Source organism: Acytostelium subglobosum (genome assembly GCF_000787575.1).
Source record: "Acytostelium subglobosum LB1 DNA, scaffold: scaffold18, whole genome shotgun sequence".
NCBI lineage: Eukaryota > Evosea > Eumycetozoa > Acytosteliales > Acytosteliaceae > Acytostelium > Acytostelium subglobosum.
The window spans coordinates 607,907-625,824 of record NW_012236515.1 but is presented as its reverse complement, the minus strand read 5'-3'; the positions used below and the strand labels follow the sequence as shown (position 1 = coordinate 625,824).

The 17,918-nt window shown below is 43.5% G+C and overlaps 8 protein-coding genes across 8 annotated transcripts; 6 read left to right on the top strand and 2 right to left on the bottom strand.

Annotated features, from left to right (window-relative positions):
* Positions 1-890: 890 nt before the first annotated feature.
* Positions 891-2,019, top strand: SAMD00019534_085740 (hypothetical protein; the record flags this gene model as incomplete). The annotated part of the gene is made up of 5 exons (XM_012896465.1): positions 891-1,023; positions 1,119-1,230; positions 1,309-1,614; positions 1,738-1,890; positions 1,965-2,019. The coding sequence occupies 5 exons, from the start codon at positions 891-893 to the stop codon at positions 2,017-2,019; spliced, it is 759 nt and encodes a 252-aa protein (XP_012751919.1).
* Positions 2,020-2,165: 146 nt separating this feature from the next.
* Positions 2,166-4,773, top strand: SAMD00019534_085730 (hypothetical protein; the record flags this gene model as incomplete). Its single annotated transcript, XM_012896464.1, has 2 exons — positions 2,166-2,383; positions 2,445-4,773. The coding sequence occupies 2 exons, from the start codon at positions 2,166-2,168 to the stop codon at positions 4,771-4,773; spliced, it is 2,547 nt and encodes an 848-aa protein (XP_012751918.1).
* Positions 4,774-5,158: 385 nt separating this feature from the next.
* Positions 5,159-9,239, top strand: SAMD00019534_085720 (hypothetical protein; the record flags this gene model as incomplete). The annotated part of the gene is made up of 7 exons (XM_012896463.1): positions 5,159-6,856; positions 6,927-7,203; positions 7,269-7,657; positions 7,731-8,069; positions 8,141-8,584; positions 8,654-9,054; positions 9,146-9,239. The coding sequence occupies 7 exons, from the start codon at positions 5,159-5,161 to the stop codon at positions 9,237-9,239; spliced, it is 3,642 nt and encodes a 1,213-aa protein (XP_012751917.1).
* A 1,469-nt stretch (positions 9,240-10,708) lies between these two features.
* On the top strand, positions 10,709-11,376 carry SAMD00019534_085710 (hypothetical protein; the record flags this gene model as incomplete). The annotated part of the gene is made up of 2 exons (XM_012896462.1): positions 10,709-10,810; positions 10,894-11,376. The coding sequence occupies 2 exons, from the start codon at positions 10,709-10,711 to the stop codon at positions 11,374-11,376; spliced, it is 585 nt and encodes a 194-aa protein (XP_012751916.1).
* Positions 11,377-11,845: 469 nt separating this feature from the next.
* SAMD00019534_085700 (hypothetical protein) lies at positions 11,846-12,577 on the top strand (the record flags this gene model as incomplete). Its single annotated transcript, XM_012896461.1, has 4 exons — positions 11,846-12,033; positions 12,121-12,184; positions 12,257-12,424; positions 12,503-12,577. The coding sequence occupies 4 exons, from the start codon at positions 11,846-11,848 to the stop codon at positions 12,575-12,577; spliced, it is 495 nt and encodes a 164-aa protein (XP_012751915.1).
* A 193-nt stretch (positions 12,578-12,770) lies between these two features.
* SAMD00019534_085690 (hypothetical protein) lies at positions 12,771-14,475 on the bottom strand (the record flags this gene model as incomplete). Its single annotated transcript, XM_012896460.1, has 3 exons — positions 12,771-13,873; positions 13,947-14,229; positions 14,311-14,475. 3 exons carry the CDS (start codon positions 14,473-14,475, stop codon positions 12,771-12,773), a joined length of 1,551 nt encoding a protein of 516 aa, XP_012751914.1.
* A 461-nt stretch (positions 14,476-14,936) lies between these two features.
* On the bottom strand, positions 14,937-16,222 carry SAMD00019534_085680 (hypothetical protein; the record flags this gene model as incomplete). The annotated part of the gene is made up of 5 exons (XM_012896459.1): positions 14,937-15,212; positions 15,273-15,572; positions 15,660-15,794; positions 15,874-15,997; positions 16,071-16,222. 5 exons carry the CDS (start codon positions 16,220-16,222, stop codon positions 14,937-14,939), a joined length of 987 nt encoding a protein of 328 aa, XP_012751913.1.
* A 674-nt stretch (positions 16,223-16,896) lies between these two features.
* SAMD00019534_085670 (hypothetical protein) lies at positions 16,897-17,399 on the top strand (the record flags this gene model as incomplete). Its single annotated transcript, XM_012896458.1, has 2 exons — positions 16,897-17,177; positions 17,258-17,399. Coding segments are annotated over 2 exons (423 nt in total), but the record flags the coding sequence as incomplete, so codon positions are not given.
* Between the last annotated feature and the right edge of the window lie 519 nt (positions 17,400-17,918).

Here is a 17,918-nt window from a genome sequence, read left to right as displayed (position 1 = left end):
TATGTAATCTATGTAATCTATGTAATCTATATATATAACTATCTAACTAACTATCTAAATATCTACTGCTTTGTGACGACTCTTTATCATTTGATAGCGCGGGCAATCAAATCAATGTTTGTTTGTATCTTTGTTTGTTTGTTGAATAACAATATATCTTTGTACAAAGTATATATCTGTAATAAAAAGTGTTAACGCTAGTGTGATCGATAGAATGAATGAATGAATGAGATGGATGATGTCTTGCGCAAGAGTGAACTGTTTCGCGAAGTGTGTTAATGATATAAATAGACTAAAGTGTGTGTTTGTCACAAAGATAGAGAGAGAGAAAGGGAGAAAACAGATTGAGTCTTTGAAAGAGATCTTGTCCTCTTTAAATTTTTTTTACAACCAAACAATAAATTTGATCATCTCATTTTTAATTATTAATAATTAAATATTTATTTTATTTTTGAATATATAGGCGTTAATGTATACTCTTTGGAAAGAGATAATATTATATTAAAAAATTATTGGTAAATAAATAATTGAATATATATATTACATGTAATTCTATCTTTTTTTCGCGCCTTGTCTGACAATACTTCATCAAAGTTCAGGTCTAGCAACTTCACACACACACCTTCGTCTTCATTCATTCATTCATTTCATTCAATCAATCAAGCCAGCTGATCGAATCATATGATGTACATAGACTGAGTGCAGTGGATATATATATATATAGAGAGATTAGATATATATATATATATAATTGAGAGAGAGAGAGAGAGAGAGAGAGAGAGACAGCGATGGCGACCACAACTGATCAGGATGTTACAACATTGCTAAATACTGCATCGATAGCAAGCGATGCTGAAAAGGTAGACCTGCTAGCAAGTGCATTCGAACTGATGTTTCATCGTGATCAATCACTGCTAAATGCCTACTACGTCAGTCTCATCCAATTCGCATTGGACAGCACTGCTCAGATCAAGAAGCAGATCATATCATTCATCGAGACAACATGTAAACAAATGCCTCAGTGTATGTTATCATGTCATGTCATGTCCATTCACCTTGTTATCGAGCCAATACTAACTTCATCGACGATCATCATTAATTAATCAATCAATCAATAGTCTTGTCAAAGAGCAAAGATATACTCAAACATCTGATGGATCAGAGTCCGACAATCACAAAGAGATCAATCCTTTGCTTTACAAACCTTATTAGGTCTACACTATCATTCATGTATGATTAATCACTCGCTCATTCAATCAATCAATCATTCGTTCAATCACTCACTCTAATCAAATCAATCAAATATAGCGCACATAATGGAGGTTCAACAGAGTCAGTGGAAGCTTGGAACTCATTCAATGAGTTGAGGGAGTTCATTTTGAAGCCTGGTAATATGGCGAATGAGGATACGTTGGTAAACACATTCAAGATGCTGGAGATATTGGTACAGTGTTACTCAATGCCCGACCCATCATCATCACGTCGTGCAGACGCAGAGTTCTCTCTTGATCAAGTGCCCGACACACATCCATTACTCAACCGAGCATCACTTCAAAAGGAAGGTCTTGTCTGTTTGAACATCCTCCTCGATAGCATCAATGATGTCAACAGCATGTAAGTACTACCACCTCGTATGATCACCTGACTGATCACCTTACTGACCTTGCCGTTCATAACATCATTGCTCCACTTCCATTTGGGAAGGACCAGTACCAATATCATACTACTCATTACAAGTCTTACAACGATATGTAAGCTGCGACAGACTGCACTAATGGCACTTGTTGTTCCCAAGCTTTGTACCAGTTCCCAGGACCTACCCAAGTTCAACTCGATCAAGAATGAGAGCATCAGACACACTCTCAAGACCTGCTTCCTGTCCATACTAAGGTAAGTCATTCTCTCTCTGACTCGACTGGTCCATTTACCTGGCGTCGGCAACTAACTCAATCAACTTAATCTAGATTAAAGAGCACGATTGTTACACCCTTTGTCCAAAGACCTGGCATCAGCATTTAAGCAATATAGACACATCACAGAAGGAGATTGATGAGGCATCACGATGGTATAGAGGAGAGCCTGACAAGAAGAAACGACAATATGAACAACAACAACAGAGCGGCGCATCAGACAATAAGAAGATTAAGTCTGAAAACAATGGAATGATGGATGGCAACAACAATAACTACAAGAACAATACTGCTGTTGGTGTTGGCATCAATAACAACAACATCATTCCAACAAGTATTGGAAGTCCACAGTTCAATCAACCAATGTCCTACCAACAACCTGGATTCAACAATGTCAACATGCCCAATATGCCCAGGGCAATGGGTCCAAGACCAGGTCTCTACGTCGACGTTGATACTCAAAATCGTATACTGTAAGATTGATGGATGGTGGACGTAAGCTGGATGGATAGACTAACTCAATCAATCAATTAGTTCGATCATATCAAAATTGCCACTCGACTTTGTCGCCGACTTGGTGATGGACAACATGAACATCACGCCAATATTTCAACTGCTCCAGAACATCCCTTTCAATCCAAGCACCGAGAAGCTATTTATGTTTGTAAATTCATACAATGTGCTACAGCATCTACAACCACAGCCACAGTTACCGCCACAACAGCCACAACCACAGACACCAACACCTCAACATCAACAATCCTCTGTATACACACCACCTCCTCAGGTGACCCCTAGAGGTGCCACTTCGACACGTGACCCAAGGATCAAGGGCGAGTCACCGCCTCTGCAGCCACAGCAAGGAGGATCGCCTCCAACGCCTGCATTGACGGATGCTGCAATGAGAGAATCATCACCTCCAATGCACTCTGCCAATGCTGGTGACCCACTTCTGTCACCAACATCGATGCAGCCAATCAATGTAAAGCAGGAGCAGTTTGAAGACACTGAGCAGAATGAGCTGGACCTGCTTCTAGATAAGCAGGCTGCCGACGAGGAATCATCCGTTGCCTCCAATGGAGTACCCTCCTACTCCTCCAGCAACAAGACCGACCCAAACAACAACAACAACAACAGCAATGGCAACAGGGTCGGTATTGCCTCTGAGTCTGCGCCATCATTCACACCAAAGCCCGTCTTTAAGATGGCGGCCATGTCCAAGGACCAAGTTCAGTCGATCATCAATCTTTCGTTGGCTCGCATACGCAAGAGCGAGACAGAGTCGATGCGCGATGGCAAGCACGTGCTGTGGTCGGCCCTGTTTGCTCGTCTGCTCTCTATTCACGAGCACAGGGAGCCAACGCAATACCAGAACCAGATCATTGAGTTCATTCTCGAGGACTTCCAGCTGCGACGTGAGCTGGCGCTACAGTGGCTGCAGAATGAGTTGCAGCTGTCCATGCAGATCAATCAAGGCGACGAGGGAAACAATAGATACGCGACACTTCTCATCAACATTGTTAAGAAGCTGCAGGCCAAGTTTGCATTCGACGATGAGCAGGACAACCAGGCATTCATCAGCAACTTCATCTTGGAGGTACCCGTCATCACTTCGGGACTCATGGACCACATTGGACTGTGTTGCGACGATGTCAACCTCATTACACTGGGGCTCAACACGCTTCAGAGTCTCATCCTCTGGCGACCTTTGGTGCGCGATCAATGTCTTCAATGTCTGCTCGTACACAGCAACAATGCCAACGAGCAGATTAGGAACAATAGCATCCAGGTCATCTCGGACACACTGTTTAGTCACGCGCCACTCGTTTCCAAAATCGAACGCTTTGCAATTGATCAACTGTTTGCAACGCTGCAATTGAACAAGGGCCCAGATATGGTGGGCAACAATATTCTCGAGAACAATCTGCAACTCTACTACTCGATCTGCGTCAAGAAACCCGAGCTGATAAGCGAGCTACTGGATGTCTTCCCCAACTGCACGCCGTCGCTGCAGCAGCTCATCCTGGACAGGTTTGGTTCCGTTGTTAAATCGATTGGACCAAGCAACCCGGCCATACTATCCATCATCCGCGTGTGCCCTGCCGGCTCCGAGCGCCTGCTGTACGAGGTTATTGACAGCCTGTCGACGAACGACCGAGCGGAACTGTCGCCCGCGCTGGTGCAAGCGGTGCGCGCATTGTACAACAGCACGTCCAACATCAAGTACCTACTGCCCGTCGTCCACGGCCTGGAGAAGGACGAGGTGATCCGCCTGCTGCCGACGTTTGTCGTACAGCCCAAGGAGGACGTGGCCAAGTTTGTCGAAATGATGTCGCTGCCGCTGGCACCTCTGTCGCCCTCGGAGCTGCTGGTGCAACTGCATCTAATCACGACCAACACCAAGCAGGTCATCGATACGATCAATCTGTGTGTGGAGAACACAAGTGTGTTCAAGCAGGAGACGATGGCCGTCACGATCCAGCAGTTGCTGGGCCAACACACGCTGCCTGCCAACATCATGCGTACGATGATCCAGTCGCTCACGACCTATCCGCACTTGAAGCAGTTCATTGTGGATATGATGCGCGATCTCGTGTCCAAACAGATTTGGAACATGCCGCAGCTGTGGAGAGGTTTCCTGCTGTGTGCCACCAAGGCCAAGCCCGAGTCGTTGTCTGTAATCATGGACTTGCCGTCGTCGCAGTTTGATTTGGCAATAAACGATTCGGGTGAGCTCAAGACATCACTGATCAAGCATCTCAAGTCTGTGAAGAACCTATCGATCTACTCAAAGAACAATCTCAAAGCACTTGGAATCACACCTGGATCAACTGGCGGTGCCTCAAGCAAAAGCAACAAATAAATGGGGATCGAAGAAGATGTAATCCACATACACAATACTACATTCCTCCATGCCTCCATTCATTCATCTCTAATTTACTTACATAATATAATATTCAAAAAGATTAATTAATAAACAAAATCCAACTTGAGTTAACTACATTAAATGGATGTTATACAATGGTAGCGCAATCAATCATTTAATAGATCAATATTGTTATCCATCAATTGTAGATGGCTGTCAACAACTAGTTCGAGTTTGTAAGTTTACTCAGTTTGCAAAAGACAACCATAAATGAAGTTAAATGTTCCATTTCTGAGAAATGAAGTCACACATTCAAAGTCAGTCAATCATTCAAGTTCACATTAACGATAAGAGAAGAGACGCGACTAGACATGACACGATGATGGATGATGAGTTTGATTCACCTGTGGATGAGGACTTCCTCAACCTGTTACATGGCAACACTGATGTTGTTGTTACTTCAATGACTGCTGCTGCTGCATCAACTCCAACAAAGACTCAACCAACAACTCAACAAACACCTACATCAACTACTACGACAGCATCAACAATGAAAGTGACAGCGACATCGACATCGACATCGACATCGACACCGAAAGCAACACCATCACCTTTGTCATCCTCAACATCAGACCTTTCACCAACAACGACTACTAAAACGACTACATTGACGACACCAATAACTCAACGACAATTATCTGCACCGCTACTCAAATCAAGCACATCAATCACAAACATCGTCAACAACATCAGTAGTAATACATTGAGCAATGGTGACATCTTGCAAAGAGTATCACCTCCAAGAACAAATACACAGCTTAGTCCCAGCCCTGGCTCTGGACCTGGCTCAAATGAGACAAGTCCATTATCTTTGAAACTCAATACTACAACATCGACACCTGTCTCCTTAGCTACGCCACCATCAATAACGACATCATCTTTACAAAAGCTCAAACTGAGCCCTCCTCTCACTTTGAAATCGACTCCAACTCTAACTCCAACCCTTACACCGACCCTAAATCCAACGACAACAACGACAACAACTACACTGACACCAGGCACAACTAAGCTTGGTCTAAGGTCACTACTTTCAAAGCTTGTACCAAATCCATTGGCAACACTCAAGCTCACTCCAACTTTAAAGACCGACTGGACAAAGACAAGCTCTCCACCGGTGGCAAAGCCTCCGCCCACTGTCAAACCAATAAGGGAGTACCATCACTGGGGCGATCCACAAGTATTGTCGACAAGAGCAATGTATAAAGAACATCAGATCAACAATCTATTGGCGACATATGGCATTGCTGCACCAGACACTGAAGAATGGAGTGCATCTAGAAAGAACCAAGATGGTCACAACATTGCCGACGACTCATCAGCACCATCATACCCACAGAAGAAACCAAGGGTAGACAATGGAGATCAAGATGGATCATCATTGGACTACGATGATGACTCGCTCCTCGAGTACTCACAGCCACAATCATCTGCAAAGGCCAACATCAAGTTGCAGCAATATTACCACCCACCAGCATCACAATCTCAATCACAATCCTCTGACGTGGACCAGTCGTCACTCTCTGCTGCTGGATCACTGGACAGCAGCGCAAGCATGGGCGCAGGCAGCCATCCCAGCTCACTGGACCTCGATGGCTTTGTAACAAAGCACGTTACACCATCAAAGACATCGGCCAGCGCGCCACCCACGCTGACGCCCAAGAAGAAGGCGTCGCCAAAGAAGCAGGTCAAGAAGCCACAGGCGCAACCGAAATTCAAGAAGGTCACGCCAACCAAGGCAAAGAGCAACTACACTTACGAGACAGTCACATTGCATGCTGATGACGTTCCAGATGACGCGGATGATGTTAGCAGTGATCAACTACCCGCAGCCTACAACTCATTCACACATCACAAGATCCAAACCAAGAAGTTCTCCTCACCACCTGGCTACACCGAGCTAGACGTCCCCACTCTCAACGCATTCATCACCAACCACTCCAGTAACAACAGCATCTTCGCCATCACAATCGGTGTACTATTCGACAATGACAACACCAACTTTAGGACTCACATCATCAAGGTATGATCCATTGATTGATTGATTGAATGATTGAACAAATGAATGACTAACAACTCTCAACCAACAACAGAAGAAGAAGTCTGATGAGGGTATGGACGACACCTCACATAGAGAACCAATTGGAGTTGGTCTCTGGATTGCGATCAGCAAGGACTTGTTGAGTCAACAGACAGAGTATGAAGTGCACAAGTACTACCTGTCACTGGTCAGCAGCTCAAGCACATTCACACAGACCGCTCAAGACAAGTTGGACTATATCATCAAACTTCTTCAAGATGATGGCATCAAGAAGATCTCATACAACTGCCAAGAGTCATTGAAACCATTCCTCCAAAGGGATCAGTGGCGTAAGTACCATCAATGGTTCACTCAATCAATGGCATACTAATCAATCAATCAATCAATCACATAGTGTGTCCACATAATCTTTGGGACCCGAGGATAGCATGCTGGGTGTTCGATCCAGAGACGACAGAGATGGGCGACTATCATTTGAGCTACCTTTACAATATGTTTGTGGAGAAGGACAATCATATCAATTTGGACCTTACTCTCAAAGCTCTGAGCCAAGCTGATGACCTCACTGCCAATGCACCTGGCGATTCATACTTCTCATTGTTTGGAAATGACATGAAGAATGGAACATTACTCATGATTATGATGGAGTACAACCTGATCACCAACAACCTGTTTGCACCATTCCTCCAAGAGATGAAGGTCACTCCACTTCTTGCCAGTTTGTATACTCACAATGGCGAGTCGCTGATTGAATGCCTGACTGACCCCTCCCTCCCAACCCACGTACGCAGACATTGAGCTTCAAGGCATTGCATTCAGCTCCATGACACTTCTCCAATGTCATTCAAACTTGAAGGACTATGTGGAGAACTTACAGGGCAAGGCAAAGGAGAAGTATACAAAGGACAAGCCATTGTCAAGTAGTGTGCAACTGCTTGAGATACTGCGGACAACATTCCATCTCAAGGTTAATGACACACAGAAGAAGACGCTGGTCGGTCATTTGGAGAGATCGAGGGATGAGGAGATGAAGCTGCTCATAATGGACGTTTTGGAGTATCGACATTGCAACAAGATATTGAGTACCTACGTCACGCCATTCCTCAAACTCTGCGAAGGCAGTACCAACAGCTTCATCCGCTGCACCTGGATACACACGGGTACAGCCACAGGACGTCTGTCATCCAAGTCACCTGTAAGCCATGATGTGTACAGAGTCATCGTCGTCACCTTTATCCTAACACTAGTCCTTTGCACTTGCTTTAGAACCTTCAAAACATACCCAGGGACGCACTCAATATCAACTTGTTGGATCAGGACGATCCTGAGCTCGATGACTTGATCGATGTCGCCGACGACGCGACCAACAACAACAACCATTTATCACTCAACATTCGAGATTGCTTTGTGTCGCGCACTGGATACACATTGCTCGGTTTGGATTACAGCCAGATTGAACTGCGCATCATGGCTCACTACTCTGGCGATAAGATCCTGCAGGACTTTTTCGAGAGAGATGTCGACGTGTTCAAATACATGGCATCACATTGGAAGTCGAAGCAAGCCAGTGAAGTGACATCCGTGGAGCGAGAACAAACCAAGCGCATAGTATACGGCATCATGTACGGCATTGGTGCACGATCACTCAGTCAAATACTCAAGGTTAGCGAGGAACAGGCAAGGGTCTACAAACAATCATTCCTTGGAAAGGTATGCTATGATCACAATCCCTCACTCATTCATCATGATTGCTAACACCTACGTACGCATATATTGTAGTTTGACTGCATCAACAAGTTCATTGAGAAGGAGATTGCCAACGCACAGAAGAACTTGTATGTGATGACGATGGGTGGACGAAGGAGACTGCTGCCAAATATTCTGGATGATTTGGCTGGACACCGCGCCAGACGACAGGCGGTCAACTCGATCATCCAGGGCAGTGCAGCCGATGTGATCAAAGAGGCAATGATCAAGATCAACAGCTACTTGTACTCACTGTCCACACAGTATCCGGCACCATTGAACGATCCTCGTCTACTGCTCCAGATTCACGATGAACTGATCTATGAGATCCCAGACACGATGATCAAAGACAATCCGGCCATATGTCAAGAGATTCGACTTATAATGTCCGAAGTGTACAAAGATAGAATCAACATACCGATTACAGTAACCATGTAAGTAATGATTGATTGATTGATGGATAGATGGATGATTGTTGGATGGATACATGAGTACTGATATTGAATCAATTATGATGATGTTTAGGTCGATTGGCAAGGCATGGGGACAGATGAAACCTTACCAAAACCCAACGCCAACTTCCACAACAACTACGACAACGACAACAACTTCAACATGATGATGATCACTTTGTTGTGATTAAGTTCCACAATGAATTAATGAAGATATATGGACATGTTGTCCAATGTGTATTGTAGATGTTCATTGCTATTAGCAATGACGATCGATCGGTGATGATGATGATGACATCGTCTCCATTTCTGCCTTATCTCAATAATCCCATCACTTTCCAAATAATTGGATTGGAACACCCACTCACACACACATAGTTTGGATGAAGAGGACAGAGTGAAAACCAATCAATGAATTGTTTTGGTGTGTGTTTGATTGAGTGATCTAATTTTGTATCAACGATGTTGTTGATTGATCTCAATCAATAAATACTCTATTCCAACCATTCATTCAGTTCATCAGTCAAGCAATCAGACAAACAAACAAGCAACTAAACAACAAAACAGGTAAGTGATATCATTTGGTCTGTCAAACAACCAATCATATCATACCATATCAATCTATATGTCAATCAATCACTCTTAGTCAATCACTATCTATCTATCTATCAATCAATCATGACAAAACAACAACTACAAGACGAACGGATGGCGAGGACATATGAGGCTTTGCCCTCCTGGGTGAGGACCTCACAGCTACATTCTGGAGTTGGCTCTTCAACTTCGAGCTCTTTCCTTCCCTCCCTCACACACCACAATCTCGCGCTATTCACAACACACACACCAACAACAGCAACCATCAATTCATTCATTCAAAATTGATGATATATCTTGATTATCTGAAATTCAAAAAATAATTATTATTAATTGAACACACCATCACCACCTCCTGAACCACCAATCAATCACACGATCATACCTTCATTTCACTCACTCTCTTGTCTCTTTCTGTACATACATACATACACATATATACATACATACACAAGCGCTCACTTCACACTACTCTCTTTATACTCTATTCTCCTTGCTACTGCTTCTGTCACAACAACAACAAGCTAGAACAAGTTCAACACCAACGTTATAATAATATTGTATTTATCCATCCAATTATGTGCTGATACTGATGCTGCCTGTACATCACAATGCTTCTTGTTATTGTTGATGATGTTGCGGGGATGGATGGAGATGAACACACCCTTTGAATGACTAACTAACACCACCCACCCGTCTGCTATTCCCTTCTCTCTCTTCTCTCTCTTTCCCCTCCAATTCAATCAATCAATCAAACAAATCAATCAAATCAATCAATCAAACATTTCAAATCAATCATTAATTAGTAATACTTATTCTGTAATTATAGGTATGTCACTTATTAGTAGTAGTAGTTAGTAGTTGTAACAGTCGATCGATCATGATAGTGATGATAGTGATGATGATGTTGGATGATAATGCGAATATCTAGCTCACTCAACTTTGAATGATTGAATGAATGAATGAATGAATGATTCAGATAACTAACATTACTACTACTCTTGAAACTATAGTACATTTTACACAAACAACAACTTAGAGAATGCAAGCAATCAAGTGTGTAGTCGTCGGTGATGGAGCAGTCGGTAAGACCTGTCTGCTCATCTCTTACACAACCAACGCCTTCCCAGGCGAGTACATCCCAGTAAGTTTCGATCAAATCAATCGATCAATCAATCAAACAATGTACTCACTCATTCAAATCAATCAAATCAATCACAACAACAGACTGTCTTTGATAACTACAGTGCTAATGTTATGGTCGATGGAAAGCCAATTAACTTGGGTCTATGGGATACTGCCGGACAAGAGGATTATGATCGTCTGCGTCCACTGTCATACCCACAGACTGACGTGTTCCTGATCTGTTTCTCCATCATCTCACCATCGTCGTTTGAGAACGTCACTGCCAAGTGGCACCCAGAGATCTGCCACCACGCACCAAATGTGCCCATCATCCTGGTCGGCACCAAGTTGGATATGCGTGACGACAAGGAGACCCTGGACAGACTCAAGGAGAAGAAGCTGAACCCAATCTCCTACGAGCAAGGCATGGGCAAGATGAAGGAGATCCAGGCCGTCAAGTACCTCGAGTGTTCTGCCCTCACCCAGAAGGGACTCAAGAACGTATTCGACGAGGCCATCAGAGCTGTCATCAACCCACCTCTCAAGAAGAGCAGGAAAGAGTCCAAAGGATGTCTTATTTTGTAAACAACCCCCCCTCATAGTAGTACACACCGCCGCGCGCTCCATCCTCCCCCTTCTCTGTCCCTGTCTGTCGTCAGCCTTCCTACCAACCTCTCGACTCTGTCAAACAACAGTACATTAGCAAAACAACAACCAATAACTTGGCAGTTCCTAAGAGTTGACTTGGCTTGCTTGGCAACAGGTGACACAGTGAGGAGTGATTGAATAATGTGTTCGAACAATACTATAGTATTTATATATATATAAATGATCATAAATTTGAAGTCCAAACCTTTAGTCTGTCTCTTCTCTTTGTCCGCTTCAGCATCACATCCAAGAATGAAGAAGTTCATGAAGTCAACCTTCATCACACGAGCGAAAAACATTCGGGAAGAGGTGTCACCCTTGATTCATTCATCCAATCACCTCAATCTAATTGGATTAGTTATTGAATATAACATAGATATATAGATATATACATATATAAGATAAGATGGATAGTGAGACTAAACAGACTGTTGCCAAGATACCACTGCTAAGTGTACGTGCAGGTCCACGTGATGGTGACAAGTGGATTGAAAGAATGAAGGAGGAGTATATGGCATTGATAAAGTACGTCGAGATCAATAAGCAGGCTGATAATGACTGGTTCACTATTGAGTCAAATCCATTGGGTACAAGGTATGTTATATATATCATAATGTTAACAATAACAACAACATCTCACTGACCACTTTCTACACATCACCTGACACACCTACATGACAGATGGCAAGGCAAGTGCTGGTATATATACAACTTTAAGAAGTATGAGTTCGATCTTGAGTTTGATGTATGTATCAAGAGAACAATCAACAGCAATAGATGATAACAGTATACTCATGATTGATTCATGTTTATATAGATGCCAATTACATACCCAGAGACAGCACCAGAGATTGCAATCCCAGAGTTAGAGGGAAAGACAGAGAAGATGTATAGAGGTGGAAAGATCTGTCTGACAGTTCACTTCAAGCCACTGTGGGCAAGGAATGTTCCACACTTTGGTATTGCTCATGCTCTGGCACTTGGTGTATGTAGACTACTCTGAGCACAATTCTAGTCCTTTGAGCAAGTACTAATATACAAGCACATCAATCAATCAATCTAGCTTGCACCATGGATGGCAGCAGAGGTACCACATCTCGTCGAAACAAACATGATCAAACACAAGGAGGACAAGTAATCCGCCATCATTCACTCAATCATTCTTTCAATCATTTGGCTCGCCAGTCGGTGCTGGACGGCACGGCATGAATGACAACACTCTTGGTAGAAGAATGTAGACTATATCAAGATTGTTGGACGACAGCACCAGGTGGATATCTGGCTTGGTTGACATGTCCAATAGGACATAGACCTATCCTACTATTAAATATTTATTTGGCTTGTCTCTTTGGAGCTCCTCCTGCTGATGATGCTGCTGGTTTTCCATCGGACGACCTTGGGCCACCTCTTGGCTGCTGCTGTGTGGACGATGAGGACGACGATGATGATGAAGATCCCGCTGCTGGTTGGGACTTGTGCTTTGGTTTGTTGTCAGCGGCTGCTGTTGACGTGGCCGATGTTTGAGGTGATGATTGTGGCTTGCTGTTGTCTGGCGATGCTGCCTTGTTGTCAAGCGGCTTGTCCTTCTTGTGTTTGAACTGCTTGCCGCCTGCCATGTTGGCGCGCTTCTCCTCAACCTTGAGTGGATTTTCGTTGATGGCCAAAACGCCACCGTTCTTAATGTGCGCGAGCACGTTCTGCACGTGATCGGGCAGGGCATACTCGACAAAGGCGTAGGTTGGCAGCACACGGAGATGAGTGATCGTGCCGTACTGGCCAAAGACCATACGAAGCTGTGGCACCTCCAGTGGTTGTTTGACGACGGAGGCGTAGTTGACATAGATGGTACAGCCCTCCTTGTGGCTGTCCTTGGGATTGATTGCTGGTGTGGCAGAGGTTGTGGAGGTGGTGGAAGTGGTGGCGTTGTTGCTCTGTTGTGGCTGTGGTTGTTGATGTTGTTGTGTCTGTGTAGTTGCATTCTGTGTCGATTGAATGGCAACGGCTGGCTGCTTATTGTTGTTGGAGGCGAGAAGTGCCGCCCAAGACTTTGGTGCGGCTGGTGTGGCCGGTTGGGTTGAAGGGGCAGTGGAGGTGGTTGCGGTGGTGGCTGCAGGGACAGGCTTGGACACACCATTGGGAGCAGTGGTAGTTGGGACAGCTGCCACTGAAGGAGCTGTTGTCTCGCTGCTTGTGATTGGTTTGTTGTCCTCCACATGATGCTGCTGCTGTTGAGTTTGCTCAGCAATGACCACTTCAGTTGCGACTGCGTTGCCATTTGGTGTCGCTACGACTGCTGCAGTAGCGGCAACAACAACAACATCATTGGATGTTGAGGTTGTCTCCTGCTCAACATGATGAATATGATCGCCGTTTGGTTCCTCAGTGGTGATCTGGTTTGTGATCTCCTCTGCTTCACCAATATGATCCTCTGTGGCTGTATATGATTGATTGAACGAATGAATGAGTGATTGACTAAGGCAATCGAGTGAAAGACATGAGATAGTTACCTTCGTCTGGAGAGTTCTCAGAGGTGAGGGTAAGCTCCTCCTTCTCGCCAGTGACCAAGATGTCGTTCAAGACGTAGAAGCTCTCACCATTCTTTGAGCTCTCGCTTGGTTGTGATTTCTCCAAGAAGAATGAATGGAAGATGTTGCTTTGTTCTCCATCCTTTTGAAGGATTCCAGTGCACGAGATGAACAAACCATCATTCAATGATTGTTGACAATCAATCGTCTTGATTGACACCTGACTGCCGAGCAAACCTTGTTCCATCACATAGTTGTGAATGTTCTATCATATCATTGTTTGTTTGTTTGTTTGTTTGTTAGAAGTGTCGCGAGATGAGACGATGAATGATATTGATATACATACATCAATACCAACAACTGATTGCGACTTGTCGTTTCCAATTGATCTGCGAGTGAAGGATGAACGATCATGATAGAAGTTCTTGAGGTTCTCAGGGCTCTTGGAGAGCACCGTGTAGTATCGAACCAAGAAGATGGCAGCGATTTGAGTAGCTTTGTCCTTGTCCATTAACTTAATTTTGAAGTGAGAATATATAAGCTACCTAGTGACCACTGTAACTGTACTGTACTGTACTACCTAATGCTAATACTACTGATACAACTACTCACACACACACAACAATATAATATATATATATATATATCGATAAATGATTATTGATTGATTGATTGAGCAAAGGTTGATAGAGTAAGAGAGTGATAATGAACGCCGGCGTCGATGAGAGAGGAGTTGCTGTGGGAATAGGTCAACGGACTCGCGAGTCCCACAAGCGTGCTGGGGGCAACTCAAGTCAAAAAAAACTCACAAGTGGGCTTCATTCATTCAAGATTGAAGCAGGCAGGCTGCCCCTTTTTAGAAGTTGGAGTGATTGAGAGAGAGAGAGCTGGAAAGGACAACATCCAGTCAATCATAATGTACGTATGTATGTATTGTTTGTGTGCGGGGGAGGTATTCCGTGTATCGATCAATCAATCAAAGATCTTCGAGTAGGCCTTGGACTCCTTGGCATTGTGTGATTTGGTCTTTTGAGCGAGAATGGCCAACTCGTTGAGGATCTCCTTGTCGTTGGGCGCCAATGACTTTGCTCTCAACAGGTCTGTCTCAGCCTCTGAGTAGTTCTCCAATACAATCTGGCATTTACCACGGCGGTACAAAGCCTTGACATTGTCCGCGTCCTCCAGAAGTATTTCCTCCAACGATCTCAATGCATTCGTATACTTTTGTTGCTTCATCAAACACATGGCCTACAAGTGCGAGCATGTCAGTGACCAATCAATCAATGTCCAAGGAGTACTACTACTTACAATATTGTTGAGAAGGACATGCTTGAGAGCCTTGGTCTCATTGGTCTTCTCTTGGTTCAGGTCTTGGAGGCCCATGATAAAGTTCTTGGCGCTGTAGTAGTTGAATATGGCCTGTTTGTAATCGCCAGTCTTGAAGCTCTCGGCTCCTTTGTCCTTGAGGGAATAGGCTTGCAGAATCTTTGTGTTTGAGGACAGAGGCAGCTTGAAGTCACGGCCCTGCTCAATATCTTGGACAATCTTCTCAAAGTCGGACAAACGTCCAGAGTAGTATCCTTGTTGATTGCCATTTGTCAATTGAGTCTGTTTGTGTGTACGTAAGAATGATCATGTTAGGACAGGTCCTTGGTATGTGACTACCTGGAGGGCCTCGATGACATGTTGACTTACCAGTGATCTGTATGCATCGCGAAGAAGAACAATGGACTCGATGTGCTTGTCATTATCAGCGGTGGCAAGCTGAAGTTGCTCAGATGCCATTGACACTACATTGAGCTTGGTTGCACCAGAGCCCATTTGTTGGGACTGAGTTGATGATGATGGTGCACCATGGAGTCAGTAAGTAATGCAATCAATCAAGCACATTGAAGTGTTATGTACATACCAATGCGAGCAAGAGTGCTCCAATGCAATGATGGAGCATGAAGTTGCCCTGCTTGGTACCAGCCTTCAGAATATCATTGAGTGACTTGAGGCTTGAGTCTACCTTGGCGTTGACGCCTGCCTTTCTGTTGAGTCCATTGATGTTGTTGATGTCAGTCAGTCGTATGATTCGATCATTAAAGTGATGTAAGTACTTACAAGGCATCCATTGCACTTGATAAGGCATTGATGATCTTTGCGGTAAAGTCTTCGGGGAGGTTCAGTTCCTTTATGATATTTGAGAGCTTTGCCTTTCCATCCTCAACGCTCAAAGTCTTTGATTCCTTAATGAAAGATGTCAATGATTCCATTCTAAACTCCTATCTATCTATCGATCCAATCTATATATCTCCACTACAATATGTATAACTAACTTGTGTATATGAATGAATGAATGAACGCCTGTTTGATAGATTGATTGACTCTGTGAACTCACTCTTAATTTTGAGTTCACCACTCACTCACTTTTCAAAGTATCCCTCAATCCACAGACATCTCTTGAAGTTCATCAGTGGATACTCTGTAGTAATTGCCAAAGTTATCTCTAAAGTATACATTGATGGAGACCAAAGTAATCTTTAAAGTATATTTTGGTATGTTATAAAGTAATAGCCTTCAATTGGTGGGAGCCAAAGTAGTTATTGTTATTGGAACCTTTTAATACCTAACTCCAAGATAAATACTTAACATTCGGGAAACCATCATTAGATCATTATTAGGTGTTGAAACACCAAGGTAGTAACATTATTATTGTCGATTCATTCTTTTTGGGAACAACATAGAGATCCAAATTTTAGAAGCCGAATGAATCTAATGTTATTCATTGAGTAGTTGTAATAATTCAAAGGAGATAACAGTAATTTTTATAAAGGATGGTATGTAATAGATATACTATATCACCTCATTCCTCATATTCATACTCATACTCATATTAATACTCAAACTCAAACTCAACCAACAGAACACTTCAATGATCTTTAGGACTTTGTTGCGCCCAAGTGCCAACGCAACTAACATGTTGCTCAGACCTGCTTGTCAGACATCATTCAGACGCTTCTATGCATCGATCAGTGAGGAGTACAGGAAGAAGTTGACCACACAGGTCAATGAGGCACCATGCGTGCTCTACATGAAGGGAACACCAGAGCGTCCACAATGTGGCTTCTCCAACACAGTCGTCCGCATCCTCGAGGCTGAGGGTGCCACCTACAAGTCACACAACATCCTAGAAGACGATGATCTTCGTCAAGGCATGAAGGACTTCTCGTAAGTAGTTCGATCATTCATTCAATCATTCATTCAATCTTACTTACATCGTCATCTCCCGCTCGCTCACTCATACATAGCAACTGGCAGACATTCCCTCAGGTATATATTCAGGGCGAGTTTGTTGGCGGTGCTGACATTATGATGTCAATGTACAAGTCTGGTGAGCTGACGACCATGCTCGAGAAGGCTGGTTGTGTTGAGCCAGAATCACCAAGCGAGAAACAATAAAGAGTCTTAATAAGACCCTTGACATCTTATACTATACTCTGATATCGATATGTATATGCGATGTGACATCACACACAGCCGAGTCCTAGGACCTGTCACATGTGCTTGTCTTGACTTGTCCATGCCCATTGATCGTGGTTACGGGCAGTCACACAAAAAAAAACTTCCCTCACAAAATCATCTCACACCTTGATAAACAACTTCAACTTGGATTCTAAACACTTCAACTTCAACTCATACACATACACATACATGTACTAACACAACACGTACATATATAATACTTTACTTTACTACTTTTACTTCTACTTCTACTTCTACTTCCTTACTTTACAAACTATAACCTACATTGACATTCTGATCTGTATACACTTGAGTAGGTTTGGTTTGCTCACTCCCTCCCTCTTTGTGTGACACATAACTAACAATCTATCATATTTATGAAGCTGGACCTTACAGATCGAACAACACTACATCAACATAAACACATTGACTCTTCTATTGACTGTT